At 36.1% G+C, this 25,617-nt stretch overlaps 1 protein-coding gene across 1 annotated transcript; it reads right to left on the bottom strand.

The window, feature by feature from the left end:
* Positions 1-32: 32 nt before the first annotated feature.
* Positions 33-25,599, bottom strand: dnai1.2 (dynein, axonemal, intermediate chain 1, paralog 2; the record flags this gene model as incomplete). The annotated part of the gene is given in 19 exon segments (NM_001080558.1): positions 33-359; positions 9,308-9,490; positions 15,755-15,854; positions 17,478-17,626; positions 19,810-19,886; positions 20,981-21,062; positions 21,147-21,236; positions 22,379-22,626; positions 23,361-23,404; positions 23,502-23,619; positions 23,715-23,799; positions 23,979-24,107; positions 24,232-24,291; positions 24,469-24,717; positions 24,803-24,883; positions 25,033-25,128; positions 25,223-25,291; positions 25,480-25,520; positions 25,523-25,599. Coding segments are annotated over 18 exon segments (1,982 nt in total), but the record flags the coding sequence as incomplete, so codon positions are not given.
* Positions 25,600-25,617: the final 18 nt, after the last annotated feature.

Here is a 25,617-nt window from a genome sequence, read left to right as displayed (position 1 = left end):
AGTTAATCAGGAAGTGACGATTTTGTTACTCGTTGACTGGCTGGATGGAAACGCTGCTTTATTCACATGTTTTTAAGCGATATTCCAGTTTTGTGCATGAATTAATTAGCATTTTTGGATGGAAACAGGGCCAATGATGGCAGGGTTTTAATTTGTTGGTGAACTATCCTTTAAAAATACAGGCCACGATGAATACTGTTTATTTGACTGGCTGTTTTTAGTGAATTTGTGCAGTGGTCCTGGTCTTACTGTGCCTCAGTCTGCTGTCTGTACCCAGGCTATCTCAGCGAGCTCAAGAGTTGCTCCATCTTCGCTATCTCCACCTCCGGCCCCTTCGGAAGCTCCTGACCCTTCTTCTCCTGCAGAGCCAAAGAGAGAAATGGAGAGAAGGAGATAAGTCACCGCTGCTAGAGAGAGGACTGACCCAGGGGTGCCACTAACAATCACAAATACTTCTCTGTGTTAAGCTCCCATTTAAACGGCTCTATCTCCACTGGCAGAGGTAATGAGAAAGGTGTTAGCAAGCCGTTATTTCCTCTCTGTGATGCGGTGGAACAAAACCACCAATGTCACCGTCAGAGACTCTAATCTCACATGACATTTGTCTGAGATGATTACAGTGACACATTGTTTCCTCCAGGGAGAATAGCCAAAGATCACTATGGTTACTGACCGTACTGATGCTGTAATCAACTAAACCAGACCAGACAAACTTCTCAGCAGAAAAACTCACTTGCACCAATTAAACACTCTACTGTTCCTGTCAATCATTAGGCAGATTCATGAGTCTGGTAATCGCTCACAGAACATCTGCTAAATGTGCTCAGCAGAATGCTAATGTTCAGACATCCACAAAGCTGCGGCGGAGGATTCTTCAATCAGCTCTAATAAGTAGCTCAAGGTTACAGCTATTCATAGAATCCCAACCAGCGAGAGCCACTGGGGAAATAAAATTTGGAGGAGCGAGAAATGTCAATCAAAGGGATTTATAAACAATTCAATTTCACTTCTTTAAAATCAAATGCTGGTCTTTGCCTTTCAGTTTGGCTTCAAAAAACCTTCAGTAAATCTCTATTAGCTTCATTGCGTAGCTTGAACAATTCAAACCCCTTAAGGCAGAAGTGTCCAAACTCAGCCATTGAGGGTCGGTGTCCTGGAGAGTTTAGATCCAGCCCTAATCAAACACACCTAAACTAGCTAATCAAGCTCTTATACCACGGTCACATTAGAATTTGAGCATGCAAATTCTGTCGTATGGCGCTGGGAAAAGGGGCCAGATTAAACAAGATGATTAGACATTAAAAAAAGCAAATGATTGGTCCATGTTTTAAATTTCTGTCCATAGAGGTCATATTTTGATCTTCGATTGGTCTCATGCAACCACAAGATGATTACAGGTGAGAGTTTACCAAGCTTGAACTTTCCAATGCAGCGATCGGTGTAATTTGTCGCACAAGCTTGCGTTTCTGGTCTGACGCATTCACGTTCGTATGAACGGAGGTCTATAGGTAGAAAAGTTCAGTGTAATCACGGCTTTACTAGACATACTAAAAACTGCCTAGCAGGTGTGTTGAAGCAAGTTGGACCTAAACTCAGTAGGACACTGGCCCTCCAGGACTGAGGTTGGACACCCCTTCCTTAAGAGGACCTAATTTGCAAAATTCACTTAAATAAGAAAAGTGTTTTTACATATTAACAATTGACCCTATACTAAGCCCCGTTCTCCTTAGATACTGTTTTCACACATTTTTACATAAATCATTCAATGAAAGAATAGCCAGAAAGAGGAAATTGATGAATTTGTGCATCCTTAACCCATAACAATGTACAGTACCTATAACTGTCAGTGTATTTGTGTGGCCTGCGGCCTCGTGCAAATGCACGCCTCCCACCAGTGCCGATATACAGCCATATCGCACTGCTACGAGGGTGAAATATATATTATGTTGTTGTACAGTGCTCAGCATATACAAGTACACCCCTCACTCTTTATTTTTCTATTTTAATATGAAGCTGTACAATATTATATTTTTCATATACATTAGATTAGTCGATACTGAAGCCAAATCTGGAGCTTATCTAACAAAATAACTTAAAGATAATGGCTCAAAAACTAGTCCACCCAAATTTATATGTTATAGAAAAAATTAAATACAAAATTTAAAAAGAGGAAAAATCAAAAGAAGCAAAAAAAAAAGTTAAAATAAAGCTGAAATTTTGCAATATTTTGCTTGAATTAAATTGTATTATCTTTCAATTTCTAAATATGTTTGGTGACTAAGATATTATTCTAATAAAAATATCTGTTTAATAAATCTGTTTTGTTTAAATGCACCAAAATACATGACCTATATTTACTGAGAAATTGATACAAATATTAATTTTCAAAATGGGGTGTACTTAAATATGCTGAGCACTTATACTTTTGTAGACTTTTGAAGTCCAAGCTACAGAGAAGACAATCTTTTAATTTTATTTCAAAAGAAAATGTGCTAAAGTGCTGCACAGTATATTTGTGCAAAATTTATTTCACACAGATTTGCATGTGCCATAGTCTGCAGCTAATGAAAATAATGTCATGCAGAGATGTATAAATCAGCATAGAGCGAGGATGGCTGAAGTATTCTTTTTAGAAACGATAGGCTTTTATCATCCATTTTGGGACTCTATGTAGGCATACAGCTCAGATGTTTCAAATACAGCACAAAATGAGTTATGCAAAGTCTCATTTTCTAATGTCTGCGGCAGATGACTGTGAATCAGCAGAGAGTTCTTATGTAAGTGAAGAGGAAGATTTTAATGCGTTTTAAGTGGCTCCCTTGGTAAGAGGACTTTTAATGTTTCTTGTAATTGCGATCGGTGTTGTGTAGTTTATTTGAGAAGTTGCTGACTGCTGAGAATGATATAACTTATAATGAAATAGATTACAAAATAAATCAGCTGCTGAGGTGGCAAACCGAGGGCTCGAGAAAGAAAGTGGACCCGACTGTTCATGCAGTGAATCTAAAAGTGTCAGTAAAAAAGGACCGGCTACGGGATTAATATGGAAGGCGTGATTGATGAGTCACAGGCACAGAGAGGTGGGCTGGAAGGTAGAAAGCATTTTTAAGGCTCACAGGAGGTGAGATGTGTGTCGGTGTCATGTCTTAGGCTTGAAAACCGCTAACCGTTTCTATTGAGTATGGAACATGCTGTTTTCAGACGCCACCCCATGGGTCCCACAGCTTTAATATATAACTCTAGACAGGTACATGTCTAGTTTCGGCCAGCATTGACCTACACTCACTTTAGCACAACTGGAAACCTGCAAAGGTCAAGCACTTTATCCAAAATCAATGTAATCCTTGTTCTTCATAAAGGTCTGTATTATAGAAGCTGTTGTTGTTTCCATTGCTTTGTTATGCTGTTTTAAAATATCTGAAGTAATGCTGTAAATAATGAGCTTGCTGACTAAGAACTGCTTTACTATTTTCTTGAGTTCCCTCCCATCACTAAGTGGTTCCTCCTAACAAACGACATATTCAGAATACATGTTATATTCAAAGAATAAAAGTAGATTGTACTACAAGTACAAATATTCAGTAAACAGAACTTAATGGCTACCAATGCTTTAGAGAGAATGAGTAAATGTTGTGTATAATGAAGGTACCGTTTTATGCAAAAGTTTGGGCACCTCTGATAATTTTCTGAATTGCAAGCCATAGCCTGCTGGCCTTTCAGATGAACAATTTCATTTGGATATATTTTTTACCCTAAGGAAAAACATTTCAGTTCTTACATGACATTTATTTAATCAACAAATGCAGTGTAATTTATATCATTACACAATAGACAGGTGTAAAAATTTGGCACCCCAAGAGAACAATGATATTTTTACTTTTTACTGAAATAACAGCCTGTAGATGCTTCTTATAGCCAAGGATAAGTCCCTACATTTTTGCTGAAGACATTTTTGACCATTTGGACCGGGCTCTTTCCAAATCAATTCATAGATTTTCAATGATGTTCAAGTCTGGGGATGGACATTATAGAACATTGTCTGATATCATGTCTGAGCATGAATTCCTTGGTAGATCTGGAACTGTGGTTTGGGTCATTGTCCTGCTGAAAAATCCAACCCCGTCATAACTTCAGCCTCTTGACTGATTCATGAACATTGTTCTTCAGAATCTGACGACACTGAGTAGAATCCATGCCACCTTTAACTCTGTGTTTTTAGTACTTGTGTTTGCTACACATCTCCACAGCATGATAGACCCTCCACCATATTTTACAGTAGGTGATCTGTGGTTTGATGGTGACCATTCTAACCATCATTCGCCTTTGCCTTTCAAATATTTTTCTTGGCCTACCACATCTCTCCTTTACCAGAACTGTTCCTGTTGTCTTCCCTGTTCTTCCTATATTTCTGACTGTGAAGATAGAGACTTTGTGATAGCTTTTTGCAACAATCTCCTAATTCATGTTGGTGAATTATCCTAGTTTTATGTCACTAAGAAGTTTTTTTTTTTGTCCCAATGTTGCTACTTTCTGGTTCACATTGAGAAGCACAACTAGCAATCAGCTATCTTAAATATCTTTTATCGTGATTGGTTGCGCATGTGTTAGGATTGTTAAGGTTCACCGAGTTACTCAAATCAATTTTGTGTTGTAATTAATCCACATTACAGTAAGTGACTACAGGTTTTGAAATCCACACAAAAAAGAAGGTCCCCAAACTTTTGCATAGCCAGCTTTTTTAGTTTTAATTTAATTTTACACATCTCAATACCGATACACTGCAGATTTCTGTCTGAAAAACATAACATCATCTAGCTTTCACTAGAAACCAAATGGCATTTCACTGTGAGCTCTGATAAAGAAAGAGCACATTAATATGCAGCCACAGGGGGGTGCCCAAACTTTTGCATAAAACTGTATTACCATTTGTAAATTGGTAGAAAACTAAGTAGTTTTTCTGAACAATGGAAAAAAGGAGAAAATTCTTTGGAAAAAAAAGCATTATTTTTGCAGTAAAACATTTTTAATATCCTCATTTTACAAGTCACCAGTCAAACTGTTGAGTTTTACTGTCTTTGAGTCCATTCGGCAGATCGGGAGTACTTTAGCTTAGCTTAGCATAGGTCACTGAATCAGATTAGACCATTGGCATCTCACTAAAAATGATTAAAGAGCCATGGTAAAGCAGCAAATTCCTTAATTATTACGTCGGAATAAGAGCATAGTTCCTATTTAAATTAGCCTGTGTCCATATGTCTTAGTACATGACAATGTAACTACAGAGGAGTCAAGCTTAAAATAATAGAAGAATGATGAAATTCTTCTGCCATTTTTGAGCAAGACGCTGATGGTCTAATCTGATTTATTGAATAATAAACCTTAACTGCATACCTCCAAAACAGTTGTCTAGGGAAGGCTATTTTTTTTTAAAGTGGACAGTTCCTTTAAATAATATGCAAAAATTCACACCTTTTTAACAAATATAAGATGCAAATAATCCACTCGATGAGGCAAACCAGGCAGCTATGTTAGTTTTAAATTGATTAGCCACTGCATCAGGAGAGTAAGTGTGCTCTTTCAGAGGTAATAATGACATTAGATTGTGGAACGCTTGTGATTAATGACTTGAGGAGACAGTGAATGTGTTGCATTGCTGACTCTCATCAGTCATATTAAAACCAATTACACTACAGCAGTTTTCTTCTTCTCTCTCTATCTAAGGTAAACAGCCACAGCTGCAATAATAAAGCCTCTTGCTAATCAAAAGCATTAGTGGACACAGTGGCTCAACCTGTGACACTATGCGTCATAAGATTCAGTCAATCAGATATAATGACTATCACCAACATAATATGTCCACACTGAGCAATGGCATCCACTGAGAGCTCCAAACAACAACTTCACCATTTCACAAGTCCAGCTGTAAAAGACAGCAGCTTGTCTGTGAGGCCAAGAGGTTTTAATTATGTGCTGCCATTGTTATTTACTACCTGACTGTAAACGAAGGGCTTGATACATAATCAATCAGTGGGCTGGTTTCTCAAGATGCAGAAAGAAAACTTTAATACTGATTGCCATTAACAAGATTACCAAAAGAAAAACCTTATAAAGCACTAATTCAAATCACGTGAATAGATATTGAGAAAAATAAAGCATACATAACAGGGTTTCAGCGGGGTCTTAAAAAGTCTTAATCCCAAAATTAAAAATTTGGCCTTAAAAAGTCTTAAATTTACTGAAATATTGTGTTGCAGGTCATAAATCTTTTTTAACAGGTCTTAATTTTTCTTCGTTCATGTATTGCTACCCAATCTGGCCAAAACCCATACAATCACTAACAATCATCTCAATAAAACTTAAAACTTTTATTTAAAAAGGTAATTTCTAACTCTATTTATGATAATGGTTTAATTATTTTCCTTAAAATAACATTTGTTTAAAAGTACTCTATGTATTTACTGCTGAGGACACTGACCTGGATAGATTGTTGTGCATAGATTTTTTTTTATTAATTAGTTTTTGAAACTTTTTAAAACATTTGTTCATTTTTTTATTTTAAAGAAAGTTTATGTTGAAAAAAAAAGTATGGATAGAAGTAGAGCTTGCTTGTTTTTAGCTAAGAAATGTCTAAAATAGTAAACATTTTTATTATTAAATTATTATTGTATTATTACATGTATTAAATTGTAATATTTTTAATAGAACAAATAATAATCTTTTTCATCTAGGCCATTTGAAAAATTCCTTAGCCTTAAGCCCTTTACGAGTTTAAGATTTCATTCATAATGGTTTAAAAATGTCTTTAAACCTGCAGAAACCCTGCATAAGGGTGCTACAGTGTTCTAATAGTGGCCATTTATTTTTCACAAATACATTTTAAAAAGCTGTTTTAATTTTAATTTTAAATTAATTTAATTTTAATTTTGTGATTTAATTTTAATAAGCAATTATTCAGTCACTCCATGCAACTGATGATTTACAAAACTTTACAAAATGTAAAATTGGAACTGATTTGAAGTGTAAGTACATTGGACAAAATAAGTGGGTACACAATTGTGAAACAATCACTGTGAATAAAAAAAAATCCATGTTTACTAAAGCTAAAGTCTATTTTTGATGGTTGGTGAAACTATTTAGTTAAGATTTTTGTTAACAGATGCGTTCAACAAATGCATATACAATCAATTAACAAACTCATAGCTCATAACTGTCTTTAAAGATTTAGCAGTTGTTTAAAAAAATAAAAAATAAATAAAAATGTGTTGAATTTTTTCTTTCAGAAGCAGATTGTTACACTGAGAGTGCACATTTAAAACTTCTAATTCAGCCAGTGCTGCTGGTGCTACTGGTTTGAGGCCATCTAATTAATAACTGTAAATGGACAAAAGTTAGCATTACCAAATGTAAAAAACCCACTGAGATCAAGATCACATTTACAATGATGGCCTGGCCATCAATTCAATTCAAAGCTATACCACATTACAATATGTTAAAAACACATACATTAAGAAATTGACTGTTGTTTGTAATAAAAGATAGAGCAAAATTATTCAATTGGGATAAACTCAGACATTTTTAATTCAGAGTATTCTGAAGAGTATTCCAGGATGAAGGGGTGGCATGACGGAAGGGTCTATTTCCTATTTCAGTTTGAACTCGCGGAACAGACAAATGATGAAGTTTCACTTGAATGTAGGGCATACTGGCTTTTTGACCTATAAGGAAGAGCACATAGGTATAAAGGTGCCAGAACCAGAAGAGCCTTGTAGAATAGAGTCATCCAATAGGTGTACCTTCTTACATTCTGAGGCCACTCAGCTTTGACATACATTTTACAGTCCATGACAGCCTGTAACAAACCTCAGAGCGCTATGATAAACAGTTTAAAGACTGAAGACATTTGGTTGAGGCTTTCATATACTGTACAAAACATCACCGTAGTCAATCAATGGTAAAAATGTTGCAGACACCAAATGTTTATGAGCTTTAAGAGAAAAGCGGAATCCATTTCGATAGTAAAACCCAAGCTTAACTCTCAATTTGCGAATTAAATTTGCTGCATGTGCTTTAAAGGAAAATTTACAATAAATTTATTTGACACTAAGTTTATTTGTTAATGGTTAGTTCTGGTGGAAAGATTTGTAAAAATCATTAATTTAGATTGTCACATTTAACCCAGTTATTTATTTAACTACAATATTTCAAAATAAGTATTAATTCATTTATTTTCTTTTCGGCCTATTCCTTTTTTCATGATGGGTCTCACAAGGTAATGAATCGCCAACTTATCCATCATTTGTTTTACACAGTGGATGCCCTTTAAGCCACAACCCAACCCAACCCAACCCAACCCAACCCACACACACACACACACACACACACACACACACACACACACACACACGTTTGTTTTTGTGAAAAGTGGGGATATTGCATAGGTTTCCATTCATTTTATACTGTCCAAACCATATATTATATTGCCCCCACCCCACCCCTAAACCCAACCATTACAGGAGATTGTGCAGCTTTACTCTCTGATTAAACTCATTCTCTAGGATTTATAAGCATTTTGAGAAATGAGGACGTCACCAATGTCCTCATATTTCACCTTCTTTTTGTAATACCTGTGTCATACCCATGTCATTATACAGATTTGTGTCCTGATATGTCACAAAAACAAGTACACACACACACATACACACACACTATGGCCAATTTTGTTTACCTATATTGCATGTCTTTGGACTTGTGGGGGAACCCGGAGCACCCAAATGAAACCCACACAAACACAGGGAAAACATGCAAAGTCCACACAGAAATGTCAACTGGCCCATCTGCGACTCAACCTTCTTGCTGTGAGGCGACAGGGCTACCCACTGAGCCTCTGTGTTGCTCCTTCAGAATTTGAACCTAAATTGTATACAAAATTTGACACTGGAAAAACATCAATTTCTTTAGTCTTGTCATTTGTTACTCTGCATCGGCTTCTTCTGAACACACATTTCCACTGATTGATGTCTTGAAATGACTTTTGAATATGCAGCAAACAAAAAATATTCCCATTTACATTCAATATGCTATGTTAATGTGTTAGCAAGACATTCTCATCCAGTGTCACTTAGCTAAATTGAGGCGTTCGATAACTGACAACAAATGCAGTAGGATCTGTGTGCTGTAAATTCGCAAAGATGCCGATGCAGCAGTACAGCACGTGAAGTATGGAGCAGCTCAGTGACTGAAACAGTGCTGATCAATGAAGCATGGGATTTCACTGGAGGCCTGTACAGAACAGAAGTACATCTCTCACCTTAGGCTTCTTGCGGAGGTTGGGTGAGAGCTTGAGGCTGATGACACGGCCGCGGTCATCGCCCACGATGATGATGGGATGGACAGGGTTGAATTCAATATGCAAGAGCCTGGTCTTCTTGGACACCACTTTTTGCTGGCAAAGAGCCTCATATTTGTTGATGCTGAGGTCAAACACGTGAACCTGAGAGAAAAATGAAGTTTTAGTCTTTGTCATTTTTCTGTTTCGCAGAAGTTTTGATGTTTTTAGTGTAAAGGAGACTTTAGCCCCACTGCAATGTACTCTTCTGCTTTGTCTCTGAGGGTTAGTAAGCCTAAGATTCATTTGTGTTTGTTTCTTTGTGCACTTGCATTTCAATATATTCATAAGTATGAGCACAAGAATGCATGTGACTGTGGAGGTGTAAGAATTCAGACCATCTGCTGGAGAGGATTGTATTATTTTAGAAATCTACAGTAAGTTTGTATACAGTATTTATTTAAGTACAGATCAACTTAACACACTATATATGCAAAAGTTTGGCCACCCCAGATAATTTTCATAATTGCAAGCCATAGCCTGCTGGCCTTTCAGATCAGCAATTTCATTTAAATATATTTTATACCCTAGGGAAAAACCAACATTTCAGTTCTGACATACTAACATGTATTTAATCAACAGATGCAATGCAAATAAGTCTTAACAAAAATGAGCAGGTGCAATAATTTGGGCACCCCTAAAGAATAATGACATCAGTCTTTAAGTCAGTCAGAATGTGTACAGCCACTTTTTGCTGAATAACAGCTTGTAGACGCTTCTTATAGCCATTAAGTTCCTGATTTCTTGCTGAAGGCATTTTGTGCCGTTCTTCTATGCACAACTTCTTCAGTTCAGTCAGGTTTGATGGATGCTGAGCGTGATGGTCCTTTTTAAATCAATGCATAAATGTTCAATGATGTCGGTAACTGGTGTATTTTGAACGAGAGCGGGCGGTCTAACAATATCGCTCCCGACTACCGAACGAGTGAGCACGCATATGTGTGTATGTGAATGAGACAGCGTGATGCTGTGTTTAGCTTGTTTGTTGCTTTCATGTGTTTTTATATATGTGTGTGATTGAGAGAGAGAGCTGTGTGTGTGTGTGTGTGTGTGTGTGTGTGTGCGTGCGTGCGTGCGTGCGTGCGTGCGTGCGTGCGTGTGTGTGTGTGTGTGAATGAGAGAGAGCGTAATGCCGTCTGTGCCACTTGCTTGGTGCTGTGTGTTAGCGGGAAAGGGTGCAACGGGTAGAAAATGGGGCAGGTCGGGCAGCGGTATAGCGAATGCTGAACATAAGATGGAGCGGTCGGATGCGGACTACAACCTGGCAGGAGCGGAATTCAAAATTTAGTCCTGTGCAGATCTCTAGTCTGTGGTTTGTCTGTTACCATTCTAAACATTGTTTGCCTTTGTCTTTCAGATATTTTTCTTGGTCTAACACATCTTTTCTTCACCAGATCTGTTCCCGTGGCCTTTCATTTTCTTACTATATTTCTGACTGTGAAGATAGAGACGTTAAACCTTTGTGATATATTTTTGCATCCTTTTAATTCATGTTAATTCAATTATCCTAGTTTTTAGGTCATTAGTAAGTTCTTTTGAGATTCCCATGTTGCTACTTTCAGGTTTACAATAAGGAGAAGCACAACTAGAAATCAGCTATCTTATCTTAATTTTTTGTTTCATGATTTTTGAAACTGTGTTAGGATTGTTAAGGTTCACTGAGTCACTCAAATCTATTTTGTGTGTAATCAATCAGCATTAAGTGACTACAGGTTTTGAAATCCACACAAAAAAAAGACGTTGCCCAAACTTTTGCATAGCCTGTTTTTCAGTTTCAATTTAATTTCACACATTTCAAAACTGCTACACTGCAGATTTCTGTCTGAAAAACATAACATCCTCTAGCTTTAGAAACTAAATGGCATTTCACTGTGATATTCTCTTCTAAGGAAAAAGCATATTATTAAGCAACCACAGAGGGGTGCCCAAATTTTTGCATAAAACTGCATATTTAGATATGTGTGTGTGCATATCGAAATGGAATTTTTGCAGCATATTTGCTGTTTGTGGATAAATTGAAATGTGTTTTAGTGCCTGTCAGAAACACAGATTAAGAATGAGCCTCTGTGAGAATGACAGAGCCATTTTCAGAGATGAAGTTTGTGGATGACAGTATTTCATTTGCTGCATTCAGTCAGAAAAATCCAAATGATACAGCGCAAGAGAGGAGTAAGTGAGTGAGTGAGGGATGGGTGATTATTATTCCCATCATCCTCATTGTCATTCATGCTGCCCACCTAAGCATGGTCTCTGCTTTGACAGATGAAAGACAGCGATGGAAGATGGGAGACACAGGATACAGGCTTGGATACTCATTAGTAAATATTTGTCAAGCAGCATGGCTCATAATTAGTCAGCGAGTGTGAATCTATCTTAACAGACCGATGATATTCTGGGCAGCTGACGCAGCGATGCGCCACGTCAGGATTAATGATGCCATCTGTAACTGCAGGAGTAACACCACATGTAACAACATCTTTAGAGCTCAAAAGCTTGACGGAAGGAAGTCCCTTTAATTAGGATTAGCAATTGAGCAGTTTTGTCTATCTGCTTTTATTTTTGTAGGTTTGCATGCAATGAATTTCTTCGTGGCATTTAGAAATAGCTGAGGCAGCCAAGCTGGCAGCAGAGAGAGACCTGGACACATTCCAACCAATTGGAGTGCAATACTGGTACACATCAAATCACGTTGTGTCTCCCGTTTACTGAGATACTAAAGCAAGCCACACAGGGTATGGTGATCTTTATGGTTGATGTCGGAAAATTTCTCAAGATATTAATAGCGAGCTTTGTGCAATCAGGAAATCACGTCATGTCATTTGTGATTTACTAAGATTTTCACATAACCATATATAGGACTTTCAGAGAATGATATTGCCAGTGATCCCAGCTGTGTTCTGATCCACAGGGTTCCCATTCAAAGCAAAACATCAAATTACCAGATTTTCCAAAAATTTCACTCTCTAAATAGGCTTTTTCATGATCAGTAATTTATGGAAAAACAGGCCGTTGTTGTGCTTTGCATATTAAAATGGTTTTAGCTTGAATATAATTTTGCAGCACCTTAATAGCCACTATAATGACATGGATAATTTACCTCAAATCTGAGGTACTTACAATTTTTGTGTCTGTGATGTGCTCTCTCTCTCTCTTTCTTCCGTATTTGATAGCTTGATGGTAGTTTTACAAATTTTACATTTCATTTTTTTGTCATCTATCTACTTTTTAACACATTGTCTTTGAAGTGGTAATTTTGCAGCCAAAGCTCCTGAAATGTATATTATCCTGAGAAGTCAGCCTTAATTAATTGCATTTGGCTTAAAGGGCACTTTTTTGGCTTAAAGGGCAAGCGGTTTGGACAGAACTGTGTGTAGGTATAGTGTGTCCACAGTCATATTGGAGTGACATTAGCCCCTTTCACACAGTGATACTGGTAAATTTATGTAAAATATGGAAAAGAGTGGTGTTCACACAGTCGAGGACGTTACAGAATTTTTACGGAAAAAAAGTATTCACACATCCATTCCAAAATAGCGGTAAATTCTGACATCATTAACCAGAAATTACCTCAAAACGGCTGCGCTTGTATTTGTAAACATTTGACTACATCACAAACTCTGTTGATGGATCAGAATTGTGAACAACTTCTATAAAACATATAGAGAAACACTTTTGCATGTCGAGATGTACATGATATGTGTGTGTGCTGGCGCTCACAGGCTTTTTCACGGGCACACGCAAAGCTTGAAGGTAAACAAATGGCTAATAATAAGCATCTTATCGATAACTATTTACACGGTTGGCATTAAGATGGACATATAAACGTTATCTGACTAATTTCTAGCAGCTAAATGTGTCTGGAAAAATATTCAAAGGCTTTTATTCTCATAAACCGCGTGGACGTGAATGTGTCTGACTGTTCTGATTGGCTAAAGACGTTCTATACGTGCACGCGCTCTTTCCGGCAATCTTCCTGCTGCGTTCACGCAGCGCAGCATTCCTGCAAATTACTGGTAATGTTACAACTTCTCTCTGTTGGAAAATAGCCAGAACAAATTTACAATTTTTAAAAAAGGGCCTGTTCACACATACACACCTGTATGTGTGAAAGGGGCTATTGTCTCTTTTTTTTTATTTCCTGTTGTTAAAATAGAATCAAAATCCCTCCCATTTTGAGCTCAACTATAGGAATGCGGTTTCCCCGCCCAACGAATTGACTGTCAGATGAGTGATAACATGTCTCCGTAGTATAATCATATCCACAAGACAGGACGTGCACAAAGCATCTGGGATTAAAGATCTGTTCGGCTCTCTGTGATCATCAATCATTATCAAATGTGATCAAGAAAGAGTTTAACAAGTTTAAACATTTTTAAAACAGTGCATGTTTGTGATAAAGACAGTAAAATCGCAACCTATTTTATCACCACAGCCGCATAGTGTCAGTACAGTTATAAAAGAAGATGCTTCAATCCTGGTTTGTGTATGTTAAATCAGATTTGTTTTGTACATGAGCATAATGGATATCCATATAGCAGTGGATATTAGCATGTATCCTGTCACATTTGCCATGCAAAAACAGTGCAAAGCTAAACGTGTTTGTGTGTGTAAGAACATTATGTGTGACTCATCATTGCAGAAAGGCTTTAATTAACTTCACTTTAAATATAAATAATAACCGTTGGGAAAATTCTTACTGTACTAAGACAGATCTGCTTCATTGTTTTCTGACAATGTGCTGTTTGTCTATGTGAAGGCTATGGCTCTGACACGCATGTGGGAACGATGGGCGGGGAGAACCAGCTCATTCGTATGAAAAGCACATGCAACAAAAACAGCTACAATGTTATAACAGCTCAAATTTCCCAGATTTAAAAAGGTATAATAAATAATCTGGTGGGTATTTTGAGCTGAAACTTTGCAGACACATTCTTGCGAAACAAACATTTATGTTAAATTTCGAAAAAGGGTTAAAACAGGTGCCCTTTATGGATAAGTGATGTGATTAACGGCTGATGAGCATGAAAGGAATAACACAGATGAAAAAAAAAGCGCTAATCTTCACACCAGACATGAAACAATGCAAAAAAATGGTATAGAACACACTACATTTTGTGAAAAAATAATGCTAAAATTGAAAGTGGCAAAAATTCCATGATATTACATGACTTAGGACAAAAATAAATACAAACATTTTTCAATTTCTGGAATATACCTTTTAAAAAATTATGATATTTCAGAAATTCACTGACCCTGTGGAGACCTTAGTTCCATTTTAAAAACCTTGTTGATGCCAGAAGTGAAAGTCTTGAGCTGATAGAAAGGAAACAGTGCCTACAGAAGAGCATCTCTGAAAATGCAACAGGTCAAACCTTGAAGCAGATGAACTACAGAAGAACACTCCTGTCAGCTGAGAACAGCCAACTGAGGCTACAATTCAAACAGGCTCAAACATTTGACAGCAGAATTTTGGAAGTAAGTTGCCTTTCTGTACTGATATTTGTAAAAATAATCTAAAGATTTGTTTGGTTTTGTTGGAAAATAGTGTGTGGTCTTTATTGGATCACACTGTAATAAGTTTCCTGTGAAGGGCAGGTGTAATTTACCTTGTCAGAGTTACGGTTTAGCAAATAACAGCAATAGCCACCACGGCACGGCACTTCAAATTGACTGAGACTGCAAGACTGACAGGTGATGCCTAAAGCAGTCTTAGACAAGTGCTTGAGACCAGCTGTGTGATTTGAAACTAATCTCTAACGATGGGCCACGGGATGGATGTCAGAGCTCTTGACTTGTGGAGAAAGGGAGTTTGTGTGTGTGTGTTTGTGTGTGTTTGTGTGTGTGTGTGTGTGTGTGTGTGTGTGTGTGTGTGTGTGTTTCTGCAGTTTACAGGTGCAATCAAACACTGCTGGAAAGACGTCCTGCTGTCTGGCAGCTACTGTGTTTCATTAGCAATCATTACACTGCTCATAAGGGTGTATGTGTGTGTGTGTCTATTTGTGGCGATGTGCATGTGTGTGTAAATATATGACGTGTGAATCATACTCCAAAACACACACCAAGGTTGATTGTTGACTTTCATGCACAAAAGACAATTAGTGGACTGTATGTCATGACAGTTGCTATGTTTAATGCAGCCGTGAGCAGCAGCTCTTGATTGTTTACTCACTGAAGCTCAGAGCGCCTGCTGAAATAGGTTGTAGCTGGAGGAGGTGTTATTGAAGGGACCGTTAAATAATTATTATAATTACGAAAATGAGTTTGAAAAATGTATGGAAGGATAATTATTACTTTTTGTTATTATTATGAAAATAGACTTTGAAGCCACTTCCTTGAAGAGAAAAAAAAAGAGAGTAAAAATCTGTTTACCTTTCCATCAGCAGTGACAGCAGCAAAGACAGTGGAGGAATATGGAGACCAGGCTACATCTGTCACGGAAGATTTCAGCTCAAAGGTGAATACTGGAGAGCTTTGAAAGAAACACATTGTACATTTGTATATTAGTATTACTTCATTCAAAACATCTAATCTGGGCACTTTGATTTTTTCCTTTTATCGTCACATTTGATACATTTACTGAGGTAGGGTAAGACAATACACATTTTTAAGCCCCTAGAAGGTCTTACCCAAAACTGTAAATATAACTTGATTTTACAAGCTCAGACAGGAAGAATATAAAACTGTTGTCAGTTAAAAGTATGGTTTTATGTAATAACAACTCATTACACAACTACACTTCTAATTGCTTATTTTGCCATTACAGATCTGTCAATTTTTTTTTTTAAGAAGGTAAAGCTCCAAGGCAGAAAACCAAGTTCGGAGAGAGATCTACCTGTTAGGACCTGTTGCAAAGCACAAGAGCTCTCTGCTGGCAGTGCACGGATACTGCATCTATAAACACTACTTAACGCATCACTACTAGCACACACACACATACACACACACACACTGAAAATGTCCAGTGACAAATTAATTCATTATTATTTACCCAAGGGTGTCTTTTTGTAGCATAGAGACAGCCTAATTGATTTGTCAAACAAATGCACTGGCAAGCTAATTATGTTTATTTTAATTGGAAGAGCAATGCATGTAGAATTAAATGAAGATAAGCAGAGTCTGAATTTCAGCACTAAAATGAAGCTGTTTTACATAATTTTGCTCATTACTACAATAGTATAAAATATGTTCATTTTGTTGATGTGTTCATTTTGTTCACATTTTTTTGTTTAATGCTATAAAATGGACAACATCAATGCTTAGAAAACAAAAAGCCTCCATTCTTGTGACAAACATCGATACAAGTTATTAGGCTCAATTATCAGGATTTTTATTAATTGGCTGTTTTAAGAAGCAGTATTGTCCATTTTGATTCTAATGTTACTCATTCATTCATTTTCTTTTTGGCTTAGTCCCTTTATTAATCACAGCTGAATGAACCGCCAACTTATCCAGCATGTTTTACACAGCGGATGCCCTTCCAGCTGTAACCCAGCACTGGGAAAATTTCAATGTTTTGAAATAGTATAAAAAGTTGAAATCAGGCTAGAATCAGAAACAAAATCTCATAAAAAGTGATATTGTTCTGCTTTATTAAAGTACACTGTTAAAAAAAAAAATCACAAAATATAAGGTAAAAAATGGCAACTATGGTTAACGGAAATTTACAGCGAAAAATACAGTAAGTTACTAAATACAGTACTAACATCTACACAACGTAGCATTGTTACAGACAAAAACACAACCATAAGCATGTATAGATGAGAAAGTCATATGCGAACCAGTGTTCATCACAAACAACTTTACTGATTTTTACTGTTGATTTTTTTGTTTATGTTTTTACTTTGAAATGACTGACATTTTTACAGTTTATATTATGTAATTATTAATTAAAATAAGAACTCACTGATTTAGAACCTAAACACATTCATCAGCTACATGATTTTTCAAGTACACACTTCAACTGTCCATTCATAACCATTTTAATATGATTCCTCGCAAGCCCTGCAAGCTGAAGAATAAGTAAGAGTGTGCTATTTTTAGAACCTGGAAAAGGTTGCTGTGGATATTGCACTGTAGGAAATGGTGGTCATACTTAATAGTGTGATCCCAAATTTTGACCATCCAGTCCCAGCCGCAAGAGATGAAGACATTGGGATGGAAGGGATTCCACCTCACACAGCTGACAGTCATGAAGTGGGCATCGTACATCTCTAAGAACTTGCTCGAATAATATTTGGAGCCCTGTCAAACACAAGCATAGACCCATTATTGGTTACATTTTGCACAACAGCACTCTTAATCCTTCTATAATGCTTCATTATTTACTAGAGTTTGTAAATAACCTTTGAAGACGCAGAGTATTACATGTTAACATTCTTCGCAAAAAGATCCAAACAATTTATCTGGTTTTGTTTGCCTCGTGCAGCTTAGGAGAAATGTTTGATGGATCGAATTCATTGTTCTCTGGGCAGCAAGTCATAAACAGAAGGGCTTTGAGTTTAATCTGAGAGATGAATCTAAAGAACACAGAGCTCAGAGTCGGCTGTCAGTCTTTAGGGAGACTGGGGCCATTTTTTATCCAGCAGTATGTTTCTAGCCTTCTGCGATTAAATGAGCCTCAAACACAGCTGCAGAACATCTTTACAGATATGTCAGAGCAGGGTAGGCTTTTGCATTTTGTGTAGTTTACATTGAATAAGCCTATTGCAGCAAGAGAAAATTAGCTACTATAAATTTGGTAAAATATGCCTAAAACAGAGCAAATATCTCATCATGACACTTGGACAGCTAGATGTTCTAAAAGATAGATACTTTCTTTAAGTCATTCACGATTCTTGATTAAACAGTTTTAGGTCAAGAAGCATAGGCAATGTGTGATAGGGCTGTCTGCTTCCAGACAGGCAGGTCTGCTAACATCAGCCAGGAGATAAAAGCATCAATTCTGCAGCATCTGATTCGCTTTACAGGCTGTTCCATAGCATGGCACATACAGTAGATGCTCATAGATCATTTATGCACATGCCAAACGTCTGTTTTGACAAGAGAAATTAACAGTGCTGTGTGTATATGTAGTATACCTAAACGTATTAACTGGTTTGTGCCCAGAAGTGAGCTAAATCTGTTAAAAACATCCTCATTTCTAGATAAAGTGTTTAAATTAAATTTAATTAAATTAGGGCGGCATGATGGCTCAGTGGTAAGCACTGTCAGCTCACAGCAAGAAGGTCGCTGGTTCGAGTCACAGATTGGTCAGTTGGCATTTCTGTGTGGAGTTTGCATATTTTCCCCGTGATTACGTCAGTTTCCTCCTGATGCTCGGGTTTCCCCCACAGTCCAAAAACATGCGCTATAGGTGAATTGAATAAACTGAATTTGCCGTAGTGTATGTGTGTGATGTGAGAGTGTATGGTGTTTCCCAGTACTGGATTGCAGCTGGAAAGAAAACTGCCATGTGAAACATATGCTGGATAAGTTGGCGGTTCATTACGCTGTGGCGACCCCTAATGAATAAAAGGACTAAGCCAGGGGTGTCTAAACTCAATCTCCTGGAGGGCCAATGTCCTGCATAGTTTAGCTCCAACTTCCTTCAACACACCTGCCTGGAAGCTTCTAGTATACCCAGAAACATCTTGATTAGCTGGTTCAGGTGTGTTTAATTCGGGTTGGAACTAAACTATGCAGGGCACCGGCCCTCCAGGACTGAGTTTGGACACCCCTGGACAAAGCCAAAGGATGTTAAATTAAATTAAATTGAATCAAAATTCAATTAAATCCTTTGAAAAATGTAAATGTAAAATGTAATTAACAATCAATTGGAGATTTTTTTTTTTAATTAGGGAGCTGGTTAAGGATAATGTATGTAATTTATAACTATTTGTGCATGCAAGCAATGAAAAGTCTGCAGGACATCCTTTTAGATAGATTAGTAAACCTGTGTTTTGTATAATTGGAGGGGTTGTTAAATGAGCATTTAAAAAGAGAGCCTGTGTTTTTACATGAACATGTCATTTAGAACAAAACAAAGTAAAGCACAACAGCATACAGATGAGAAACAAAACTAAGAGTGGTCTGTCAAAATGAATGGTTTGAATGCTAGTAAACCCCTGGCTGGCGGAATGAAAAGGTAAATAAAGAAAGGGTGAAGGAATATCATTAGCTGATGCTGCCTTATGCTTCTGTGATAGCAGTGCAGACAGTTAATAAGAAGACTTCCTCTCTGTTTGATGGCAAGGATATTATATAAACAGATACCCGCACCACAGACACAACAACATCACTGCCAGATCCAAACACAGAAGAATAATGTGATGACTCAAGACTGCAGATCTTCAGACAGCAGGATGTTCACAAGGCATATGTTGATTGATTTTAAGACTGGCCTTTGTGTAAAGTGATCATCTTGGCTGTGAAAGTGCATGACTGACCTTGTGAATCTTTCCAGCTTCAGTGCCAACCAGAAAATGGTGGTCCTTTTGTTTATGAAAATCCAAAGATGTTCCAGCTAGACCCATAGAGAAAGTGTTATAAGTGAGTTTATGTATATGTGTGTGTGTGTGTGTGTGTGTGTGTGTGTGTGTGTGTGTGTGTGTGTGTGTGTGTGTGTGTGTGTGTGTGTGTGTATATATATATATATATATATATATATATATATATATATATATATATATATATATATATGAGCAATATCACATGAGTAGCAGTGTGATATGGCTGTATATCAGCACTGGTGGGAGGCGAGCGTTAGTGCCCCCACAAGTGCCAATATACAGCCATATCGCACTGCTACGAGTGTGATGTTGCGTTTATACAACAGTTTGACGGCATAATTGTGTATATAAAAACAAAACCAAACATGGAGAGTGTCAAAAACCCTTTTGTATGAGGAACTACTTTCTTCCGCCTTCGATTCAAATCATAAGCTGACAGTTAAACAGCTGAGCAAGCATCTTTTAAACTTTAGATTTGTAGTGTCTGCTTTTTACTGGTTGTATGTGGGCGGAGTAAATAATACACAAAGGGTAAAGAGGCTTTACGGGTGCTGATATTACTTAAATATATCACGGCTATCAGCCAATCAGATTCAAGAACCAGACAGAACTGTTATACTGTATTTATATATAATATATATATATGTAAAGCATGAAATTATCTGCACCTCTGAAATGTTTATTCACGTTTATAGCACATTATAACTGTTTCTGTCTGATTTCTGTTATGTGTGATTTCTGAAAACATAATTGAAATTGATCAGATGCTACTTTGAGAGGCATGCCATACATTACAATAGACCCGAACATTAAAAACCTAATTTGTGTATTTTTTTTTTTTTTATAAAGAAAATGAATAATTGTTTAATTGCAGTAGAATCTCTTCAATGAAACATAATCCTAGAAACAGCTGAGGCCTAATAAGTTCATGAACTTTAGCAGCAAAAACATCTTTACTACCTTTTACTTGTCAATATTATGGTCATAAATTATGAGCAGGGTTTTTTTTGGTTAAATTGTAGGAAATTAGTATTTTATGCACCATATTGTGAATATAGTCACAGCTGAAAGGGATGAATGTGCAACACACATCAAAAGTGGTTTATACCTGTTGCAACTACATTCTTAAGGTCATCAGGTACTTTGTCCACTGGCGGGAGCTTAATGATGTCTGTGAATACTATTTCGTGCTGAAATCCAGATAATAGGCATTAGTTAACCTCATACAATAAAAACTTACTTTACAATTGACCACTAATTATTTCCTTTTGTACCTTCACCAAAGTCCAAGACACCACTCGTCCATCAGTGGACACTGAGAAGAAGTTGTGATTGCTGTCCAAATCGTCTTTTTGCCACTTCACCTGTAACAAAAACAATGAACATGCAAAACATAATTACCTTGAACAGTACATAAAATCTGTTTCATTTGAAGTACACTTCTATCATTTTTAAAAATTGGGGTTTGTAAAAAATATAGCAAAATGTTTATACTGTGAAAATTTTTTATAAGTAAATAGCTAATAATAGACTTTACTTCAGCTTTCCATGTTACATTATTCTTCTTTAAAGGATAGTTCACTCAAAACTAAAAATTCTGGCTCACCCCTCACAAACCTGTTTGAGTCTTTGCTCTTTTAAACATATTTTACATACTGAACATATTGAAGATGTTTCGAAAAGTTGTATTATAGATTTGAATGGTTACCAGTTTTAGGCTTTCTTCAAAATATCTTTTTTTGTGTTCAACTGAAAAAAAATCAGAAAGTATTAAAACCAATGAAGACTGAGTAAACTGTGAGTACATTTTCAATTTAGTGTGAACTAAATCACCTTAGGTAAATCATTTTAATATGCTGCTTTGGATCTCAAGAAACATTTCTCATAATAATCGATGTGCAAAAATTGTGAAACTAATTATTTTTCTCCAATTGTTTATCTTAACATTTTGTTTGATGAACAGAACATAAAAATCTTACAGGCCATAATATTTGACCAGTAGTGTACATCTATATTAAACACTTAAAATATCACAAACAATATAAAAAAGTAAGCATATATATGAGAAGCAAAAAAATAATTCTTGGGGTGAAATTTCGTAAGTTGTACCTTTTTTTTGCAATATTTTGCTTGAATTTAATTGTATTATCTTTCAATTTCTAAATATGTTTGGTAGCTAAAATATTATTTTAGAAATATTTAATAAATCTGTTTTGTTTAAATGCACCATAAATACATTGCCAATAATAACTGAGAAATAGATACAAATATTTTTAAAATGGGGTGTTCTCAATCATACTGAGCACTGTATATGAACAATAAATATTTCAAAATATATTTGTCAAAAGTATATCCAAATTTCTTAAAATTTTTGAAGCTGAATTATTTGTATGCATCTTTTTTTTAGTCCGAGTGCTATTACATCTTCATTGCAGTAACTGTAATGAAGGTTTACTGTTATTGCTTTAAGTTAACAATGACACCATGGTCACATCATCACCCATACCTGCCACACAGCTCCTGTGTGTTTGCCAGAGCTGGCTATGCTGTTATACATGGGTTGGTCACTCTTTTTCCTCAGGTCATACACGGACACACAGCCATCATATAATCCCACAGCGACCAGGTAGGACAGCTGTTCATGGATGTCCACACACATTACACCCGAGTCTGTGTTAAAGATGAATTCAGGGAAACTGGGATTCTTTAGGGTGTAAAAGAGAAGCATGCCGCGCTCCTGCTGAGTAAATTCATCTAGAGGGGTAAGATAAAACGCATTTTTAGAATCATTTAACTTACAAATGATTCCATTTATGTATATATATATATATATATATATATATATATATATATATATATATATATATATATATATATATATATATATATATATATATAAATAAATAAATAAAATACATGGTAAGTTAAGTAATGTTTGACAATACATTTTAAATTCACATAGACAGGTTTATGTCAAAAAGAAAAAAAAAGAAAAATTGTGTAAAAAAAAAATTAAAAAAGCAACTTAATTTTAGAGGATAGGGAGCTGGTTATGGTTAGTTTACAGTATTTATAATTAATTGTGCATGCAAAAAATAGAAGTCTATAATGAATGCAGATGCAAGTAAATCTCTGTGAGTTTTGTTTAAGTGAACAGGTGTCGGACTGAAAATTTAAAAAAAGAGAGTCTGTGTTTGCATGAGATATCTGTAATTTGGAACAAAACAAATTAAGCAAAGCACAGCATACAGATAAGAAATCATGAGTGTCCTGCCAAAATTAATACTTTCAATGCTAGTCAGCCCTGGTTTGGCAGAATAAATAGATAAAAATAAATAAATAAATAAATAAATAAACAGATAAATAAATAAAAAAGGGAGAAGGAATCCTATTATCTGATGCCACCCTGTGCTCCTGATAGCTGTGCAGAAACAGACAGTTAAAAAGAAGTACAAACGTTTCTTTCAGAGTAAATATAGTTAACTTACACGACCCAAGACCAACAGCAAACAAATCACTGTATATATGATTCCTAGAAATACACAAGTGTGGTTGCCATTATTTGTTTCTGTTTACTCAACAAAAAAAGTAAATGAATGCATTTTACTGTACTCCAATGTGAGACTCACCAGCAGAGGGCAGTCACAGACAGCCCTTTAGCTTTATCATACTGGAATTTCCACAGTGGGAGAAGAGTCCCCTTCTCTCCTCGAAATTCATCTGCTGCATCCTCAAAGTACATGAAATCTAAGGTTTGGAAGCAAATGTGATTACAAAACTTTTTGACGAATGTTAATCTGTCAAATGAAGAAGAACAAAATATATAATTTGATTAAAATTACCTTGTGCAACTTCATCAAATATATTTTGGTTCACCATACGCTCAATGATCTTGGCAGGCTTAGCTAGCTGGGATATGTCATCACTCTATAAGCACAAGTAGTAGGAACAGCTTTTTTATTTTCTTTTTTGCCAATAACTTTTGTTATTGTTGTTTTTTTCACTTAACCCCCTTTAAACCATTTTTTTACATTCTTTTGTAATTAGGACAATAGTGTATGTAGTTCTTTACAATGCATGTCAAATTATATTTATTTTTTAGCCACCTGAGCCTCTGCTTGGATCATCTTTTTCTTGCTTCTGTCCTCCTCTTTGTTTGGGAACTGGCTTTCTTGTTTCTCTTTGCTTTTCTCTCGCCTCTGAAGTTCCTCTACATAAAAGTCATAGATCTCCCACTGTAGAAAGACCAGGGTTTGCTAACACTGTATATATGTTCAATATAATGAAAGCATAGTGCTGGTTTAGTGCCAAAATTTTAATCAAAATAATTTACAGAAAAAAAGACTAAAATTATCTTACCTGATTGGCTGTAGCTGAGAAGTTTGCACGAGGGGGTGGCTCAGTTTGACAACTTATTTCCTGCAAAACATTATGTTTTATTGAAAAAGAAAATGAAATAATGTGGATAATGCATGAAATGTGCACAAAGCCTACAAAAGCATTCATGCAATCACTGTCAATCAATGTTCATTTTTTAATGAATAATAAATCCATGAGACGTAAAGGTTCAATAATGTAATCCATAGATCTTCTCACTCTTGGAAGGTTGTTTAATGTTTGTGAGGCTCTATCAATGAAGTTAAACTGGTTGGTGACTTTCTGTTCTCTCTTTCCAGGTTTGATTGGCACATTTTCTAGTCTCTCATCTCCACCACAATCTTCCCTTTCAGTATGTTTAGCCATCAGTCTTCGACCTTCATCTGATTCCTTGTGCACAAGATTCCCTTCTAGTTCAAAGTGAATAGCCATCTGATCCACAAAGACAATAGTTTTATAGCAGCCCTCCTGAAAAGACAAATAAATTTTAGTTGTTTAAATCATCCTCTTTAAGAAGCATAACTTTATATGCTATAGAGATATTTTTTTTTACTTTGAAACTGTATCTGACAACGTTCTGAGGGGCATTCGGATTGTTTGCTGTTAATACTCTGGTAATCTCTTCCTTCAGCTCCTTTTGAACACAAGAAACAGATATTATATATATATATATATATATATATATATATATATATATATATATATATATATATATATATATATAATAATCCCAACATTATTAGATGCAGAGTCAGACCACAGGCTCTATTCAGGTTTACACACTTCTTCAGTTAAGTCCAGCTGGTCTGGAGGCTTCACAAGGGTTTTTCCTTGCATCCATTCTTCTCCGTCAGCTGTGTCTATCCCTTCCTCTTCATCCTACGTGACCAAAAAATGCCTTTTGACAAATTTGACAAAGAATTCATTCAGAATGAATATGAATAACGTTAGTCGTGTTGAAGGCTAACGTTACCTTCTTCTTTCCAGTGGTTTTGACACCCTTTACCACAGGAGCCTTTGGCTGGGTGTTAACATTAGGTGACTTAATTGAGAAAATAAATGCATTACAATCATTAAGTAAATCAATATTCGTTAAATTAACATTGGTTAACCAGAAAGCAAAATTCACTAAAACTATAACGTTAGGTGCCAAAACGTGTTTGATACTTATAAAAGTTATTCTTTTACGATAGTATTAAATCTGCGTTCGTTATAATGCTATTTACATACCTGTTTACTTTTCACTGTCCCAACTTTATAAGAAACTGACATTTTTTCCTTTTCAAAAAACGTGAAAGCAACTTTCTTTGGGTAACAAGACTGCTCCGCTCTCTGAAACTAGTGTTTGTGCGTTTAGAGGTTGCCATG

Source organism: Danio rerio, chromosome 21 (genome assembly GCF_049306965.1).
Source record: "Danio rerio strain Tuebingen ecotype United States chromosome 21, GRCz12tu, whole genome shotgun sequence".
Classification (NCBI taxonomy): Eukaryota; Metazoa; Chordata; class Actinopteri; order Cypriniformes; family Danionidae; genus Danio; species Danio rerio.
The sequence above is the reverse complement of the archived record's forward strand: the minus strand, read 5'-3'. Positions and strand labels throughout refer to the sequence as shown.